The sequence below is a fragment of the Hyperoodon ampullatus genome (assembly GCF_949752795.1).
Source record: "Hyperoodon ampullatus genome assembly, chromosome: 5".
In the NCBI taxonomy this organism is placed as follows: Eukaryota; Metazoa; Chordata; class Mammalia; order Artiodactyla; family Ziphiidae; genus Hyperoodon; species Hyperoodon ampullatus.
This window is the reverse complement of record NC_136918.1, coordinates 12,502,471-12,522,449: the sequence shown is the minus strand read 5'-3', so window position 1 is coordinate 12,522,449 and position 19,979 is coordinate 12,502,471. Positions and strand designations below refer to the sequence as shown.

At 36.1% G+C, this 19,979-nt stretch overlaps 1 protein-coding gene across 2 annotated transcripts in view; it reads left to right on the top strand.

The window, feature by feature from the left end:
• PLOD2 (procollagen-lysine,2-oxoglutarate 5-dioxygenase 2) overlaps positions 1–19,979 on the top strand; it is a gene marked incomplete at both ends in the record, with an annotated part of 105,877 nt that overhangs the window by 58,737 nt on the left and 27,161 nt on the right. For both annotated transcript variants that reach the window (XM_079705459.1, XM_079705458.1), the window contains 3 exons: positions 1,699–1,811; positions 3,361–3,424; positions 4,876–4,973. In XM_079705459.1, coding sequence (XP_079561585.1) covers positions 1,699–1,811; positions 3,361–3,424; positions 4,876–4,973 — 275 coding nt within the window. The remainder of the gene's footprint in view (positions 1–1,698; positions 1,812–3,360; positions 3,425–4,875; positions 4,974–19,979) is intronic.

The following is a 19,979-nucleotide window of genomic DNA, read 5'->3' as shown; positions in this document are numbered from 1 at the left end:
GAACTCTGAGATAAGTTTTACTTTGTATTTATTAGTTTTCCTAAACATGTAGAGTGAAATACATCATATGTAAATGTATCTAGATAATGATATATCTACTCCAGAATCTGAATTTCAAATAGAAGCACAATACTGTGGAAACAGCAAAAAACTAGCGAGTGCCTTTGTGAGCAAGTTTAATTAAGGAGAAGGTGTTCATATGTGGGAAAGTGATCATACAAGGACATCAAAACGTCATCCTTATGCCTTCTGTAGTCAAAATAATTAAAGAAATGCTAGAAAATCTAAGTATGTTCAATAAAAGTTTGTGTAAGTTTATGAATGATATATGGAGAGTTATTTAAGAGACATGAGTTTTGTTTGTGGGTACCTCATTTAGTTAAAAAAATCTTTATCATGGAGAGTAAACATGTTTCCTTATGAGGAAAATTGCATAATATTAGAAACTTAATTCTTTTGAAATAATATGACAGTTTAATAGAAAAATGTAAATCATAAAATATATATCACATACTATGAAAATAGATGTAGTTCCTTTTCACTTTTTAGGACACTTGGGATTTATGAAACGGATAAGGAAACATAATTTTTGAAAAACAGTAGTATAAACCATTGGAAAATATCATGTGTTGCTTCTTGAATATGTTTTTTATCACAAAAGATTGGTTATAAGAATTAAAAAATACATCTTTTTCAGTGTTTTGGGATTTTTTTATTTGGCAAAAATGACACAAAAAATGAGCCCAGTGATTGATTTAGCCATGGTTTCATTTTGTCTTGTTTTCTGTAGTTAACAATAATATTCCTGGACCTATTTCTTTTAATTCTTTTATTCCTATGAGGACATTTTAATTTTGAGGGTAACAAACTAGGTTTCCTTTCAATTCACAGGAGTAAAATTGGTCCTTTTTAAAAAGTACTGCATATCAATGAAGCATAGCAGTTTGGCTGCATTTCTGAAATTCAGTGGAAGACTCAAACACGGGAAAAATGATCCTGTTTTCTGTGTCTTTTACAGACAGCTGTTGTTGGCATATTTAATGTTTATGTTCTAAGGCCAAGGTGAACAATCCAGTTTTAGACTTTCTTTCTCCAGACCATGACACACAAAACCCAGCCAGAAAATGGTTTAGCAAACACACTACTGACTAGCTCAGTGAAGGAAAAATTCCCCAAATGTCCTAGATATAAAATTTCTTTGGGATGTTTGCAGTCAGTGACAGATCCAACATTCCTTTGATTGCATACTAACATTAAAACCACTGTAGTAGAGTTTTTTTTTTTTTTTTTCAGAAACAGTGAATCCTTTACAAAGGATCTAGGAACAACATTTTAGAAGGTCAGAAAGAAAATTCTTCTGTCTAATTCTAATTTTTTCCTAGTAACTCTTTTTTCCCTTATAAGCCTTCTAAAACATTAGTTCTCCCTCTTGTGTCAATTAATTTGGGGAATACGTTTATTCAAAGAGAGTCTTTGATTTTGCAATTGGTAGTAAAAACTACCTCTCTTGCAGTTTATATATGGAAACAAAGGATACCCAGTAACTCATATTTCTCTCATGGTGAGCTGTGAAATTCAAAATTAAGGATTAGGACTAATAGCTTTACAAGTCTGTGTGACTGGTCTATAAAATTAACATAGACACGAGTTTTGGTCTTTGAATTCTGAATCCTCTATTCTTTCTCTTTTGTATTGCAGGATTTATTGGTTATGCTCCATATATCAACCGTATAGTTCAACAGTGGAATCTCCAGGATAATGATGATGATCAGTTATTTTATACTAAAATTTACATTGATCCATTGAAGAGGGTAGGTAATAGCTCTCACTTTCAGTGTAACTTCCTTGTTGAAATGGCTACTGGTGCTCCAGCCATTGCATCCATATTCTGGGCAGTTAGCAGGCAGAATAATAAATAAAGGGCCATTTCAGTTGTGTCAATGCTCTCTAAGTAGCTTATCTAGAAGTCTTACAAAATACTTTCTCATACTTTTCTTTGACCAGAACATATTTATTTGGCCACACATAATATGCAAAGGAGTTTTGTTCTTTATTTCAAGTACATGTGTCCTACTAAAAATCTGAATTCTCTTATTAATGGGAGGAATGTTGGGGACAATAGCAGCCTGCCGTAAACCCTAAGGACAATATTCCTGAGACTGGTTTAAATGAAACTTTGGAGAAAAGTAAAAACAAAGTTCTCTAATTTGATAATATTTTTAGTATATTCACCTAGTGTAAGTTAATGTTTCATAAGTTTACTATGTATAACCAGTACAGTTCTAAAATTTACTGAATTGTGTATTTCTAGGTGCTGTCTTTAGGAAACATAAGTGTTTTTTTTTACGTATATTTTACAGTGAGTTTGCAGCTGTAACTGCTGCTTTTTCTTAGATAAATACTCCAGTTATCTATATATTTTCAGTAGATACTTCTTAAGAAACTGTATTCTTTAAATGTTTGTTTTTCTTCTCTCCAGTTTTTTACTGTCTCTACGTGCCTGGCACGGCCAGCCTGAGGACTTGGTTTCTCATCTGAGAGCAGAAACCTACTCTTGGCATGAGTGCTAGCCCATGCAGCTTGATGCTTGTCTTTCTGAGTGTAATTCAACAGTGAAAGTGCTCTGAGTCTTATTTAATTGTTTTTGCTTTAGGGTGCTTCCTCTGAAATATCACTGCTGGGTCTGTAATATTTTTTGTTGTGTAAATCCTATTTAAGTTTTTCTCTAAGCATAAGATTTTATCTGGTTAGCATGTGTCTTAGTCTGCTTGGCTTACCATAACAAAATATCATAGACTGGGTGGCTAAAATAACAGAACTTTATTTTCTCACCGTTCTGGAGGCTAGAAGTCTGAGATCAGGGTGCCTGAATGGTTGGTTTCTGGTGAGAGCTCTCTTCCTGGCTTATAGACGGCAGCCACCTTCTTGCTGTGTCCCCACATGGTGGAGAGAGAGACAGAGACAGAGACAGAGGGAGGGGTAGGGCTTGAACATATGAATTTTGAGGGAACACAAAAATTCAATCCATAGCAGCGTGCAAAGACAATTTTAGGAGTATTACTATGACAGAGCAATGTACCTGAAAAACTACATTGAGAAAAAGATTTGTAAAGCAGATTAATCTTTATGATTAGGTTGATTAATTATAAACCTATTGTAGCAGTCAGGGAGGTTATGCTGCATAATAATAATCCCCAACCTCAACAGCTTAACATAACAGGGGTCTTTCTGAAGAAGGTTGCTATAATAATTTATGTATAGGATCTTTAAATTCCCTAAAAAAACAAACTATATTAACATGATAGTGTTGTTTGCTGTTTTTATTGTCATTTTAAATATTTTTTCTGTTCTCATTTTTAGGAAGCTCTTAACATCACACTGGATCACAAATGCAAAATTTTCCAGACCTTAAATGGAGCTGTAGGTATGCTTCCTAAATACTGGGTTGCTCATGTGTGCAAATGAACACCTGTGTTTTCAACTGTCTGTCTTTTGTTATATTCATTTGGGGCTATGACTAAGATTGATGTGTAGGTATTGCAGCTTTTAAAAATCATTGTACTCAAGCTGAGCTTGATATAAATATATTCAGTTAAAATCATTTTCTAAGAATAGTACAAGGAGATAAGCTTCTGCCCTTAGGTAACTTAGACTTTAGTATCTCACCATCTGGGGACTATAGATACAGTTTTGAATAAATTACACTCTGTTATTACACGGTTTTCAGTATCAGCTCTTTACATTGTGAGTTACTCAGGAGTATTAGAGTATTTTAACCTAGGTTAAAGGTAACTGGTAACGAGACATGTACACTGTGGAGTGAGTGTGTGTGCGTGTGTGCATGCCTATATGTGTTTTCCTGATAGACATGTATCCTGATAAAAATACATTAACACATTAAATTTAATTAATTGACACATTAAAAATAAACATACATTAATGCATTAATATTTCACAAATTAAAAATACATTGCAGTTCAATACAGTTCTTCAAGGCAGTTGATAAGTAAAAAGATTCTTAGAATGGAAGGCATTTAGTTTGGAGTGCTCTGGAAATGTGAGGAAAGGAACTTGAAAACAAAACAATAAAATGTTTCTGCTCCCATCTGACTTGTATGTTCCTGGAATTTACATTAGGCCTGATTTTCAAGAACTGGAAATACTATCAGTGATGGCCAGTTGTAGAAACCTAGCTTATGCCTAGCAGTTTTCTATTTGCCATACATATATTGTTATTATCTTTATAATAACCTAGAAAAGCAGGCAAGAATCCCATTTTATAGATGAATAAATTGAGACAATAATTTAATTCATCTGGGATTATGTCACTCTCAAAAGGCAGAGGCAGTATTGCAAAGATGCTTTCCTTCCACCAAGACCCCTTGGTGTCTTAGCACCTCAGTTTGCCAGCACCAGGTTGGAGAAAGTCAGGTGCTCAGAATCCATACCTGTGTCAGTGTTGTCCTTCATTTTGGATATCTGCTGACTTGGAGCAGGCAAAATTTCCAAAAGTGTAGCACATGGAATAGCATGCATGAGAAATTTTATAACAAAAACAAGATGTATAGATAGATATGTATACATGTATATGTATATATGAATACATACACACACATTTTTTTTTTTTTTTTTTTTTTTGCGATACGCGGGCCTCTCACTGTTGTGGCCTCTCCCGTTGCGGAGCACAGGCTCCGGATGCGCAGGCTCAGCGGCCATGGCTCACGGGCCCAGCCGCTCCGCGGCATGTGGGATCTTCCCGGACCGGGGCACGAACCCGCGTCCCCTGCATCGGCAGGCGGACTCTCAACCACTGCGCCACCAGGGAAGCCCCTACACACACATTTTAAATCACTAAAATCTGTCTTTTTAACCCAGATGAAGTTGTTCTGAAATTTGAAAATGGCAAAGCCAGAGCTAAGAATGTGTTTTATGAAACATTACCAGTGGCAATTAATGGAAATGGACCCACCAAGGTGAGTCACAGTGACCATTCTCTGTTTCCTTATTTCTTGGAGATAGACTGTGGAGCAATATATAGAATGACTTCTTCTCCTCCCCCTTCCCCTGCGTCTTCCCCTCCCCCTGTTTCCTTCTCTCCCACCTCTTCCTCCCCCTCCTCCTTTAATATCTTTAAGAGGCTTGGTAAACAACAAGATCCTACTGTATAGCACAGGAACCTATATTCAATATCCTGTGATAAACCATAATGGAAAAGAATATTTAAAAAAAAGAATGTCTATATGTATATAACTGAGTCACTTTGCTGTACAGCAGAGATTGGTACAACATTGTAAATCAACTACACTTAAAAAAAAAATTTAAAAATACCTTTAAGAGGTTTTATTTTGGTGCCGACAATTTACTAGTTTCGCCTTTTACACAGTGTATTATCTGGTTTCATTTAGATTAATCAAACTGATGATTTTTCCTCAGCAGATGGATAACTTTCTATTCTATTTGTAACACATTTCAGTTTAGTGTTTAATGTAATAGCTTACTTGAGAGTGAGCCACATTTCCCTCATACAGAGTATCCTCTCTGAATAAGAAATGTTGAGGTTTATAAGGAATCATTTGTTTCACCTGAGTCACCATTGTCAGAGTTAATAGCTCTTAACGTTGGGGTGTAACTGTAGGTCCAGAATGCTTCCTCTTGCACTTATTCTATAACAAGGTTGATGGATTATAGTTGACAAAGATACAATTTGTCTAATGAAATTTTATGTGCTTTTGGAACATGTATAATTGAGCTTGCTGACAGTGTTACTGACTGCAAAATCTGTAATAAGATTGTATCGCCGGAATCTAATTAAAATAGAACATGAATTGTTATATATACATGTAAGTATATATACACGTATATACACACACATATATACACACAAACGTACACATATATGTTTAGTAATACAGTGCTTAAAACAATCTTCTGAGATACTAAGATGATGCCTGGCTTACTCATAAATACCTAGAAAAGAGATTACCAGATAAATTTGCATTGTGGGAAGAGAGGATGGGGAGATGGGGTCTGCTGTTTCAGTGGAGTGAGTAGCCTGAATTCCAATGAAAGCTATCTGCATGGGAAGACATTCAAGAAAAAGCCCACACTGGCAGCTTTTCCACCATAAAAATGGAGGAAGTAGATTCCCCTTCTCTAGTTAATCTTTCCACATTGCTTTTCATCCCATCCAGCCCTCCTACAGAGCCTTCCCAGTGGGCTCCTTTTCTGGTAGCAATTTTCCCAGCTCTAAGTCTCTCCTTCTCATTAACATTTTAAAGACCCTCAAGCCTTTCTTATCCTAGAAACCCAGCCAACACAAACTGCAACATCCTTTTCAATCTACCTTGCCTCCCAGCCTGCCTGTCTTTTTCCCTCCCCTTCACAGCCACACTCTTTAAAGTAGAGACAAGTCACTGCTACCACTATTCCTCTTCCCATCACCCCCAGGAATGGCTCCTGTCAAGGTCTGTTGTGACATCCTTGTTGGGTAGTAGACACTCATCAGCCCTCATTTCTCTTTCATCCAAAGATAACATTTGACGATGTTCATCCCGTTCGGTCCAATTTGAAATACTTCCCTTTGCTTCCATGATGCTCTGCTGGTTTGTCTAATAATTTTCTGGCCTTTTCAGTCTCTCTCTTTCTCTTTCTTTTTTTAATATACATTTTTAAAATTGAACACTCTGTGTGTGTAGGGGGTTTCAGGGGCTGGGTGATCCTCTTCCTGCATTGTTTTAGTTAAGTGTTCTGCAGGTGTCTGTCTGAGACATCTTTCCATTCCCCAGCTACACGCATTCTTAGGTAATCTGCTTCATTCCCAAGTCAGCAGCGCTGATTATTTTCAAATCCTTTCTGTAGTGTCTATCTTTCCTGAGCTCTGGGTGTGAATACCCAGTTGTTCGATTTATCTGTGTGTCATACAAGACCTGGAGGTCAGGACCTTCAGCTCTGCCTCCTCTTCCACCCACTTGATTAACCAGAACCTGGGTTTTGTTTTGACTGTATTTACCTCCCACTCCCAATCCAAGAGACATCCTTTCTAACTCCCATGCATGGTGGTTTGTCTAATTTGCTTAGAGTCAAGAGCAACCTCATTAGTTCAGGCCACCTGCAACCTCCCACCAGTAGCAATCAGCCACTAGCAGTCTGGAACTAGACTATTCTGCTGAAGCAGAAACCCAGTTACATTACTCACCTGTGTTATGCCCTCTATAGACTTAGGTATGAAGTTCCACATTCTCAACTTGGTTATTTTTTTTAAATTTTGCTTCTGGTTTAGGGGTCCCAAGTCTACCATCCTATCTACTCCCCCGCTCCTGATACTGTAATATCTATACAGAATATCTCATTCCCAATTCTCTCCCTCAGCTCCTGCCATACTGAGTTAATTTGAACTTTGTAAATGTTTCATGTTTCCTCTGTCTGCAAGTCTTCTGTACATGCATTTCACTCATTCTGGAGTCCTCTGACCTAATTCCCACTTGCTAAGTGCTGTTCATCTTTTAGGTGTCAACTTTGCTTTAATTCCTTAAGTCTCCTGAATGCCTTTATAATATCTGGAACTTTGTCCATCACAGAACATAATACCACACGCTGGACAGGGATGGAACTGAACTTTTGTTTTTCATCTCTTACTGGGTCTTTAGCCTAGGAATTACAGAAATCATATCTATCCCGTTCACTTTTTGTTTTGCCAGGGTCCAGCACATGTGTAGCATATATTAGCCTTTCAATAAATTGTGATAGAATGTCAGAGTCTATAAATAATCTAATGACCTAGCATTATTCTTGGGAATGGTGAGGTAGATTTTCTTCTGGCAGGGCAAAATAGTCATAAAATTTCTGTGGGTTCCTGTAACTGTCCCTAGGCAGAAAAATGGACTTTTACAGCTGGATAAATGGACTTTTACAGTTATATCTATTAGTTATAGATATAACTAAATAGTGTGCTATTTCTCCTTGGTAATGTAATATTTTAATCAAATTTAAATGTCTTTAAAGAGGGCGCTTGGTCCCAGAATTTAGTTATTCTGAGTGAGGCCTGATATTCAGTGATTCCATTGCTTTCACCAGTTTTTTCCAAATTTCCAGGATAATGCTGATAGGAGTTTTACAAAGCGATTGAAAGACTTCTCTTAAGAAAAGGAGCTCTAGTCCTCAGTCATTTACAAAGACCTGTGTGTACTAAGAAATTTTAAGTCTTCCAAGAAACATATTCATTTTGGGCTCTCACTGTTTCCGGCATTTCAAGCAGTATGATGATCCTATTATATTTTCTATGACATGATTTTATGATTCTATTTGGCAATAAAAATGAAGTAATTTTTTTATTGTAAAAATTATGTTTGGTATAATTTAAAATTTGAGAAAGGATTATAGAAATAAGCATTCAACTAATGCTAATACTTTATTTAGGAATATGTTAAATAATATCACATTTTACTCTGTGTTCAGGATAATGAGGAAAGAAAACAGATTACTCATTTTAGACATACCCTTTTTATTTAACCATCATAAAAGATGAAAGGATTTTTATATGATATTTTGTAATTTAACATTGTTTTATTTACTAAGAGATGATTATAACGTCAGTAAGTCATAACCTTAATCTGAATGTTAATATTCAAACCATTTCTTTCATTTAAAAGTATACATAGTCTGAAAAAAATATACATAATCTGTAAATGATAAATTGTTTATAATGTGTTTATAGACCAAAGTATGTAAAGCTGAGTTTATTTCTTAGTTACTTTCTCTAAATCTCATGTTATTAGGAAGAACAACTTTTAAATTATAAACAGTTTTAAAAATCACTTATAATCCCACTACCCTCTCATATTGTTTTCATTCATAGTTGCTTTCAGTATTTATGTCCTTGTGATATATAGACATGAGCATTCATATTTTTCATTTGTTTTCATAATGGTGTATAAACAATTTTGTGCTTTTTAATTAACATTTTATTTGAAATATGTTTTTAACTTATTCTACATAATTATTTTCATACTTGTCTAGATACAATCTAAAATAAATCAGTTTTTAGACAGAAACCATGACTTCTGGTGTGAAGTTTTACTTTTTATTCTTGAAACTTATTTACTGTTAGTAACACTCATAGCATTTGAATATTTGAATACCTAACTTTTTCTTTTAAATATCAGTCATTATGAGATTGGTAGTATTTTTTTTAACATCTTTATTGGAGTATAATTGCTTTACAATGGTGTGTTAGTTTCTGCTTTCTAACAAAGGGAATCAGTTATACATATACACATGTTCCCATATCTCTTCCCTCTTGCATCTCCCTCCCTCCCACCCGCCCTATCCCACCCCTCTAGGTGGTCACAAAGCACCGAGCTGATCTCCCTGTGCTATGCGGCTGCTTCCCACTAGCTATCTGTTTTACGTTTGGTAGCGTGTATATGTCCATGCCACTCTCTCACTTTGTCACAGCTTACCCTTCCCCTCCACATATCCTCAAGTCCATTCTCTAGTAGGTCTGTGTCTTTATTCCCATCGTACCCCTAGGTTCTTCATGACCTTTTTTTTTTTTTCTTAGATTCCATATATATATATGTTAGCATACGGTATTTGTTTTTCTCTTTCTGACTTACTTCACTCTGTATGACAGACTCTAGGTCCATCCACCTCACTACAAATAATTCAATTTCGTTTCTTTTTATGGCTGAGTAATATTCCATTGTATATATGTGCCACATCTTCTTTATCCATTCATCTGCTGATGGACACTTAGGTTGCTTCCGTCTCCTGGCTATTGTAAATAGAGCTGCAATGAACATTTTGGTACATGACTCTTTTTGAATTATGGTTTTGTCAGGGTATATGCCCAGTAGTGGGATTGCTGGGTCATATGGTAGTTCTATTTGTAGTTTTTTAAGGAACTTCCATACTGTTCTCCATAGTGGCTGTATCAATTTACATTCCCACCAGCAATGCAAGAGTGTTCCCTTTTCTCCACACCCTCTCCAGCATGTACTGTTCCTAGATTTTTTGATGATGGCCATTCTGACCCATGTAAGATGATATCTCATTGTAGTTTTGATTTGCATTTCTCTAACGATTAATGATGTTGAGCATTCTTTCATGTGTTTGTTGGCAATCTGTATATGTTCTTTCGAGAACTGTCTATTTAGGTCTTCTGCCAATTTTTGGATTGGGTTGTTTGTTTTTTTGTTATTGAGCTGCATGAGCTACTTGTAAATTTTGGAGATTATTCCTTTGTCAGTTGCTTCATTGCAAATATTTTCTCCCATTCTGAGGGTTGTCTTTTGGTCTTGTTTATGGTTTCCTTTGCTGTGGAAAAGATTTTAAGTTTCATTAGGTCTCATTTGTTTATTTTTGTTTTTATTTCCATTTCTCTAGGAGGTGGGTCAAAAAGGATCTTGCTGTGATTTATGTCAGAGTGTTCTGCCTATGTTTTCCTCTAAGAGTTTGATAGTTTCTGGCCTTATATTTAGGTCTTTAACCCATTTTGAGCTTATTTTTGTGTATGGTGTTAGGGACTGTTCTAACCTCATACTTTTACATGTACCTGTCCAGTTCTCCCAGCACCACTTATTGAAGAGGCTGTCTTTTCTCCACTGTATATTCTTGTCTCCTGTATCAAAGATAAGGTGACCATATGTGCGTGGATTTATCTCTGGGCTTTCTATCCTGTTCCATTGATCTATATTTCTGTTTTTGTGCCAGTACCATACTGTTTTGATTACTGTAGCTTTGTAGTATAGTCTGAAGTCAGGGAGCCTGATTCCTCCAGCTCCATTTTTCGTTCTCAAGATTGCTTTGGTTATTTGGGGACTTTTGTATTTCCATACAAATTGTGAAATTTTTTGTTCTAGTTCTGTGAAAAATGCCAGTGGTAGTTTGATAGGGATTGCATTGAATATGTAGATTGTTTTGGGTAGTAGGGTCATTTTCACAATGTTGATTCTTCCAATCCAAGAACATGGTATATCTCTCCATATATTTGTATCATCTTTAATTTCTTTCATCAGTGTCTTATAATTTTCTGCATACAGGTCTTTTGTCTCCGTAGGTAGGTTTCAACCTAGTTATTTTATTCTTTTTGTTGCAATGGTAGATGGGAGTGTTTTCTTAATTTCACTTTCAGATTTTTCATCATTAGTGTATAATGATACCAGAGATTTCTGTGCATTAATTTTGTATCCTGCTACTTTACCAAATTCATTGATTAGCTCTAGTAGTTTTCTGGTAGCATCTTTGGGATTCTCTATGTATAGTATCATGTCATCTGCAAAGAGTGACAGCTTTACTTCTTCTTTTCCGATTTGGATTCCTTTTATTTCTTTATCTTCTCTGATTGCTGTGGATAAAACTTCCGAAACTATGTTGAATAAGAGTGGTGAGAGTGGGCAACCTTGTCTTGTTCCTGATCTTAGTGGAAATGCTTTCAGTTTTTCACCATTGAGGATGATGTTGGCTGTGGGTTTGTCATATATGGCCTTTATTATGTTGAGGAAAGTTCCCTCTATGCCTACTTTCTGCAGGGTTTTTATCATAAATGGGTGTTGAATTTTGTCGAAAGCTTTCTCTGCATCTATTGAAATGATCATTTAGTTTTTTTCCTTCAATTTGTTAACATGGTGTATCACGTTGATTGATTTGCGTATATTGAAGAATCCTTGCATTCCTGGAATAAACCCCACTTGATCATAGTGCATGATCCTTTTAATGTGCTGTTGGATTTTGTTTGCTAGTATTTTGTTGAGGATTTTTGCATCTATGTTCATCAGTGTTATTGGCCTGTAGTTTTCTTTCTTTGCGACATCTTTATCTGGTTCTGGTATCAGAGTGATGGTGGCCTCATAGAATTAGTTTGGAAGTGTTCCTCCTTCTGCTATATTTTGGAAGAGTTTCAGAAGGATAAGTGTTAGCTCTTCTCTAAATGTTTGATAGAATTCGCCTGTGAAGCCATCTGGTCCAGGGCTTTTGTTTGTTGGAAGATTTTTAATCACAGTCTCAATTTCAGTGCTTGTGATTGGTCTATTCATACTTTCTATTTCTTCTTGGTTCAGTCTTGGCAGGTTGTGCATTTCTAAGAGTTTGTCCATTTCTTCCAGGTTGTCCATTTTATTGGCATAGAGTTGCTTGTAGTAATCTCTCATGATCCTTTGTATTTCTGCAGTGTCGTTGTCACTTCTCCTTTTCATTTCTAATTCTATTGATTTGAGTCTTCTCCCTTTTTTTCTTGATGAGTCTGGCTAATGGTTTATCAATTTTGTTTATCTTCTTAAAGAACCAGCTTTTACTTTTATTGATCTTTGCTATCATTTCCTTCATTTCTTTTTCATTTATTTCTGATCTGATCTTTATGATTTCTTTCCTTCTGCTAACTTTGGGGTTTTTTTGTTCTTCTTTCTCTAATTGCTTTAGGTGCAAGGTTAGGTTGTTTATTTGAGATGTTTCCTGTTTCTTAAGGTAGGATTGTATTGCTATAAACTTCCCTCTTAGAACTGCTTTTGCTTCATCCCATAGGTTTTGGGTCATCGTGTCTTCGTTGTTATTTGTTTCTAGGTATTTTTGGATTTCCTCTTTGATTTCTTCAGTGATCACTTGGTTATTAAGTAGTGTATTGTTTAGCCTCCAATGTGTTTGTATTTTATACAGATCTTTTCCTGTAATTGATATCTAGTCTCATAGAGCTGTGGTTGGAAAAGATACTTGATACGATTTCAATTTTCGTAAATTTACCAAGGCTTGATCTGTGACCCAAGATATGATCTATCCTGGAGAATGTTCTATGAGCACTTGAGAAAAATGTGTATTCTGTTGTTTTTGGATGGAATGTCCTATAAATATCAATTAAGTCCATCTTGTTTAATGTATCATTTAAAGCTTGTGTTTCCTTATTTATTTTCATTTTGGATGATCTGTCCATTGGTGAAAGTGGGGTGTTAAAGTCCCCTACTATGAATGTGTTACTGTCGATTTCCCCTTTTATGGCTGTTAGTATTTGCCTTAGGTATTGAGGTGCTTCTATGTTGGGTGCATAAATGTTTACAATTGTTATATCTTCTTCTTGGATAGATCCCTTGATCATTATGAAGTGTCCTTCTTTGTCTCTTGTAATAGTCTTTATTTTAAAGTCTATTTTGTCTGATATGAGAATTGCTATTCCAGGTTTCTTTTGATTTCCATTTGCATGGAATATCTTTTTCCATCCCCTCACTTTCAATCTGTATGTGTCCCTAGGTCTGAAGTGGGTCTCTTGTAGACAGCATATATATGGGTCTTGTTTTTGTATCCTTTCAGCCAGTCTGTGTCTTTTGGTGGGAGCATTTAATCCATTTACATTTAAGGTAATTATCGATATGTATGTTCCTATTCCCATTTTCTTAATTGTTTTGGGTTTGTTATTGTAGGTCTTTTCCTTCTCCTGTGTTTCTTGCATAGAGAAGTTCCTTTAGCATTTGTTGTAAAGCTGGTTTGTTGGTGCTGAATTCTCTCAGCTTTTGCTTGTCTGTAAAGGTTTTAATTTCTCCATCAAATCTGAATGAAATCCTTCCTGGGTAGAGTAATCTTGGTTGTAAGTTTTTCTCCTTCATTACTTCAAATATGTCCTGCCACTCCCTTCTGGCTTGCAGAGTTCCTGCTGAAAGATCAGCAGTTAACCTTATGGGGATTCCCTTGTGTGTTATTTGTTGTTTTTCCCTTGCTGCTTTTAATATGTTTTCCTTGTATTTAATTTTTGGTAGTTTTATTAATATGTATCTTGGCGTGTTTCTCCTTGAATTTATCCTGTATGGGACTCTCTGTGCTTCCTGGACTTGATTGACTATTTCCTTTCCCATATTAGAGAAATTTTCAACTATAATGTCTTTAAATATTTTCTCAGTCCCTTTCTTTTTCTCTTCTTCTTCTGAGACACCTGTAATTCAAATGTTGGTGTGTTTAATGTTGTCCCAGAGGTCTCTGAGACTGTCCTCGTTTCTTTTCATTCTTTTTTCTTTATTCTGCTCTGTGGTAGTTATTTCCACTATTTTATCTTCCAGCTCATTTATCTGTTCTGCTTCCTCAGTTATTCTGCTATTGATCCCTTCTAGAGTATTTTTAACTTCATTTACTGTTGTTCATTGTTGGTTGTTTCCTCTAATTCTTCTAGTTCTTTTTTAAGTGTTTCTTGCATTTTCTCTATTCTGTTTCCAACATTTTGGATCATCTTTACTATCATTATTTTGCATTCTTTTTCAGGTAGACTGCCTATTTCCTCTTTATTTGTTAGGTCTGGTGGGTTTTTACCTTGCTCCTTCTCCTGCTGTGTGTTTTTCTGTCTTCTCATTTTGCTTATCTTACTGTGTTTGGGGTCTCCTTTTTGCAGGCTGCAGGTTCGTAGTTCCCATTGTTTTTGGTGTCTGTCCCCAGTGGCTAAAGTTGGTTCAGTGGGTTGTGTAGGCTTCCTGGTCGAGGGGACTGGTGCCTGTGTTCTGGTGGATGAGACTGGATCTTGTCTTTCTGGAGGGCAGGTCCACATCTGATGGTGTGTTTTGGGTTGCCTGTGGACTTATTATGATTTTAGGCAGCCTCTCTGCTAATGGGTGGGGTTGTATTCCTGTCTTGCTAGTTGTTTGGCATAAGGTGTCCAGTACTGTAGCTTGCTGGTCGTTGAGTAAAGCTGGGTGTTGGCGTTGAGATGGAGATTTCTGGGAGATTTTCACCACTTGATATTACGTGGAGCTGGGAGGTCTCTTGTGGACCCGTGTCCTGAAGTTGGCTCTCCCACGTCAGAGGCACAGCACTGACTCCTGGCTGGAGCACCAAGAGCCTTTCATCCACACGGCTCAGAATAAAAGGGAGAAAAATTGGAAAGAAAGGAAGAGGATAAAATAAAATAAAATAAAGTAAGATAAAATAAAGTTATTAAAATAAAAAATAAGTATTAAGAAAAAAAAATTTTTTTAAGTAAAAAAAAAACAAACGGATGAACAGAACCCTAGGACAAATGGTGAAAGCGAAGCTATACAGACAAAATCTCACACAGAAGCCTACACATACACACTCACAAAAACAGGAAAAGGGGAAACAATAATATATCTTGCTCTCAAAGTCCACCTTCTCAATTTGGGATGATTCGTCTTCTATTCAGGTATTCCACAGATGCAGGGTACATCATGTAGATTGTGGAGATTTAATCCCTGCTCCTGAGGCTGCTGGGAGAGATTTCCCTTTCTTTTCTTTGTTCGCAGAGCTCCTGGGCTTCAGCTTTGGATTTGGCCCCACCTCTGCTTGTAGGTCGCCTGAGGGTGTCTGTTCTTCGCTCAGACAGGACGGGATTAAAGGAGCAGCTGATTCGGGGGCTGCGGCTCACTCAGGCCGGGGGGAGGGAGGGGTACGGAGGCGGGGCGAGCCTGCGGCGGCAGAGGACGGCAGGATGTTGCAGCAGCCTGCGGCGCGCTGTGCGTTCTCCCGAGGAAGTTGTCCCTGTATCCCGGGACCCTGGCAGTGGCGGGCTGCACAGGCTCCCGGGAGGGGAGGTGTGGACAGTGACCTGTGCTCGCACACAGGCTTCTTGGTAGCGGCAGCAGCAGCCTTAGCGTCTCATGCCCGTCTCTGGAGTCTGCGCTGTTAGCCACGATGCTCGCCTATCTCTGCGGCTCCTTTAAGCAGCGCTCTTAATCCCCTCTCCTCGCGCACCAGGAAACAAAGAGGCAAGAAAAAGTCTCTTGCCTCTTTGGCAGGTCCAGACTTTTCCCCGACTCCCTCCTCCTGGCTAGCCGTGGTGCACTAACCCCTTCAGGCTGTTTCCACGTCACCAGTCCTCTATTGGTAGTATTTTTATACAAACAAGTTAAAGGTAGGAAGAACACATCACCTAATGTGCCCATGAAAACAAGTCATTTCTGAAACGAATTTCATTTACAACCTAAATAGAAATCTTAATTTTGTGCATATAAACCTCAATGCTTGGGTCACTATGACCTTGAATAATTGGATGAGTTGAGAAAAAAAAAAAAAAAGAAAAGATTCAGTTGGAAAAGTTTCTCTGCCAATGACATGACATCACCCTTGGAAGCATTTTGATACTGTGAAAGAAGGATCAGGAAAGTACTACCACCTAGTAGCTGGGGACTGCCCATAATAGCGTAACTACATAAACAGTTTTCTGTACTTTCCAAAGCTGCCAGCATAAATGTCTGAGATTTTTAATGAAAAAAACAGATGTAAATGGAGGGCAGTGATGATGGTAACCTCTGCCTGTGTGATGAGAGATCTTAAAGAGGGAGGTTTCCAGTCTTAATTATCTATGAAAATCAAATTTAGGTGAAAAGTAGAAAGTAGAAAAGTTATAATATAGTTTTAATTCTGAGAAAACTAAATGTAATGCCTTCTATGCTCTAACTTTTTAAAAAAGATATTGATCATTTTCATATTCACAGAGGGATCCTAAGAGACTGATCAATAATTCATGAAATAAATATTTAATTTCTTATGAGATTTCTGAGATGAGGAAAGTGCTAGTGTTTATATATAGATGGGAATTTTAGGTATGTCCAGCTCTGTGAGGGTTTTTTTTTCTTTTAAAAAAATTCTTTCCCAGGATATGTAAAACACTAGCCTTTAAAAAATTTCTCACTAGCCTTTTAAAAAATTCCTGTTAGAAATAATGCTTAATAGAGAATCCATTTTCGCATGAATCTTTTTATTTTCTTCAAAATCATAATATTATATAGAACATGAAAGATTAAATTAATGTTTGCACTGTAGTTTGACAACAGTAAAATTTTTGTTTTTGTTATAGAGGCATATTCAGATGACCACATTGACTCTTGAAGTGTCATTAATGAATGTCATAACTACATATTTCCTGCCTTGTATTGAATAATTTGTTTCCTGAATTATCACGTAGTTCAATAGGGATGTGAATGAGTTATCTTTTCCACGTCTTATATCTTATGATTGCACTGTACCGAATAATGTAACTGTCTACAATATCTGTAAAACACAAAGGTATTCTCGTTGTAATTAATACGGTACTTGTTTCAATGGCATTTGCTTCAGTTTTAGTACAATAGAAATATTTGGATGGGATACCAGATATTTGAGAGGAATCGGATAAAATGGTACTGGACTAATTTCCTCATCTATTCTATACCATAACATCTCTTTTAGGGTCTTAGGAAGCTAGAAAAAGTCAGTTGGCACTTCTGTACATTTTTGACCATCATATTTAATGTATAAACATTTTTTCTTTTGAGTTCATTTCACATTTTCAGTGAAAAATTAATGATTATATAAACACAGTGAGGATTTTAGGTGCTTCCTTTTAACAGTAATATAAAATTACAGCCAAAGCTAGTTTGCTTCAGCTTCATTGTGTTGAGGTGAGATAAGTATAGTTTATGACAAGAAATAATTAAAAAATTAAAAACTATAACTGTTCCTACCACTACAGATATTAAAATTGCAGTAGAATGTGTAGTAATTTTTAAAAGAAGATAGGCAGAATTTTCCCTACAATATTTACACGCTAGGTATATTCAAGATTTTTTTTTTTTTTTGAGGGCTCAGAGCATCTCTCAGTGTGTTTACCTCTCTCTGTCATCCATCTTCCCTCACCTTCTCCTAAACCCCAAACATACACAAGGACTCAGATTTTACATATAAAATGAATGCCAACAGATGCTTAAGGAGAAGGGGAGATAAGTCACAAAGGAGGTGCTCTGAGAGATCTGAAAGGAGTAAGTGGGGAAGCAATGTTGTACTTTATTTTTTTTCCTTCCAGTCTTACAATTGATATACAGCACTGTATAAGTTTAAGGTGTATAGCATAATGATTTGACTTACATATATCATGAAATGATTACCACAATAAATTTAGTAAATATCCATCATCTCATATAGATACAAAATAAAAGAAAAAACAATTTTTCCTTGTGACGAGAACTCTTAGAATTTATTCTCTTAACAACTTTCATGTATAACCTACAGCAGTGTTAATTATATTTATCATGTACATTACATCCCTAGTACTTATTTATCTTATAGCTGAAGTTTGTACCTTTTGATCACCTTCATCTAGTTTCTTCTCCCCCACCTCCTGCCTCTGGGAACTGCAAATCTGATCTCTTTTTCTGTGAGATTGTTTGTTCGCTTGTTTGTTTTTGAAGTATTGCCTAAAACACCATGTTAGTTCCTGGTGCACAACATAGCGATTCGATATTTCTATACATTACAAAATGATCACCACAATAAATCTAAGTATCATTTGTCACCATAAAAGATATTACATTATTATGGACTATATTCTCCACACTGTTCATTTCATGCCCATGGCTCATTTATTTTGTAACTGCAAGTTTGTACCTCTTAATCTCTCTCATCTAATTCTCTCACCTCACCACTCCCATCCCCTCTGGCAACCACCTGTTCGTTCTCTATCTATGACTGTTATTTGTTATGTTTGATCATTTGTTTTGTTTTTTAGATTACACATGTAAGTGAAATTATATGGCATTTTTCTTTCACTGTCTGACTTATGTCACTTTGAATAAAACCCTCTAGGTTCATCCATGATGTTGCAAATGGCAAGATTTCATTCTTTTTTATGGCTGAGTAATATTCCATTTTAGATATGTATCATCATTTCTATATATTAATACATTCATACATTGGTGGACATTTAAGTTGCTTCCATATCCTGGCTATTGTAAATAATGCTGTGAACATAGGGGTGCATGTATCTTTATGAGTTAGTGGTTTTGTTTACTTGGAAAAAATACCCAGAAGTGGAATTGCTGGATTATATGGTAGTTCTGTTTTTATTTTTTTTGAGGGACCTCCATACTATTTTCCATAGTGGATGCACCAATTTACATTCCCATCAGCACTGCATGTGGGTTCCCCTTCTTCCACATCCTCGCCAACACTTGTTATTTATTTATTTTTTTTGATAATAGCCATTTTAACAGATGTGAGATGATATCTCATGTGTGGTTTTGATTTGCATTTCCTTGAGTGATTAATTATGTTGAGCATCTTTTCATGTGTTGTTTGGCCATTTGTGTGTCTTCTTTGGTGAAATATCTATTCAGGTCCTCCGCCCATATTTCATTGGGTTGTTTGGTTTTTTGATGTTGAGTTGTATGAGTTCTTTGTATGTTTTGGATATTAACCCCTTATTGGACATATCATTTGCAAATATCTTCTCCCATTCAGTGGGTGACCTTTTTGTTTTGTTGGTAGTAGTTTCCTTCACTGTGCAAAAGCTTTATAGTTTGATTTAGTCCCATTTGTTTATTTTGCTTTTGTTTCCCTTGCCTGAGGAGACATATCCAAAAAATATTGCTAAGATCAGTGTTAAAGAGTGTACTTACCTATGTTTTCTTCTAGAAGTTTTATGGTTTCAAGTCTTACATTTAGGTCTGTAATCTTTTGTGAGTTTATTGTTGTATATAGTATGAGAAAGCAGTTTGATTCTTTTGCATGTAGTTGTCCAGTTTTCCCAATACCATTTATTAAAGAGGCTGTCTTTTCTCATTGTATATTCTTGCCTTCTTTGTCATAGATTATTAACCATGTAAGCATAGTTTTATTTCTGGGCTCTCTGTTTTTTTCCATTCATCTATGTATCTGTTTTTGTGCCAATACTATACTGTTTTGATTACTGTACCTTTGTAGTATAGTTTGAATCAGGGAGCATGATACTTCAGTTTTGTTCTTCTTTTTTCAAGATTGCTTTGGCTATTTGGCATCTTCTGTGGTTCCATATAAATTTTAGGATTATTTGTTCTAGTTCTGTGAAAAATATCATGCGTATTTTGATAGGAATTGCATTTAATGAAGATTGCTTTGGGTAGTATGGACATTTTCACAATATTAATTCTTCCAATCTGTGAGCATAGTTTATCTTTTTTTGTGTCTTCTTCAGTTTCTTTCACCAGTCTTATAATTTCCAGAGTACAAATCTTTTACCTCCTTGGTTAAATCTATTCCTAGGTATT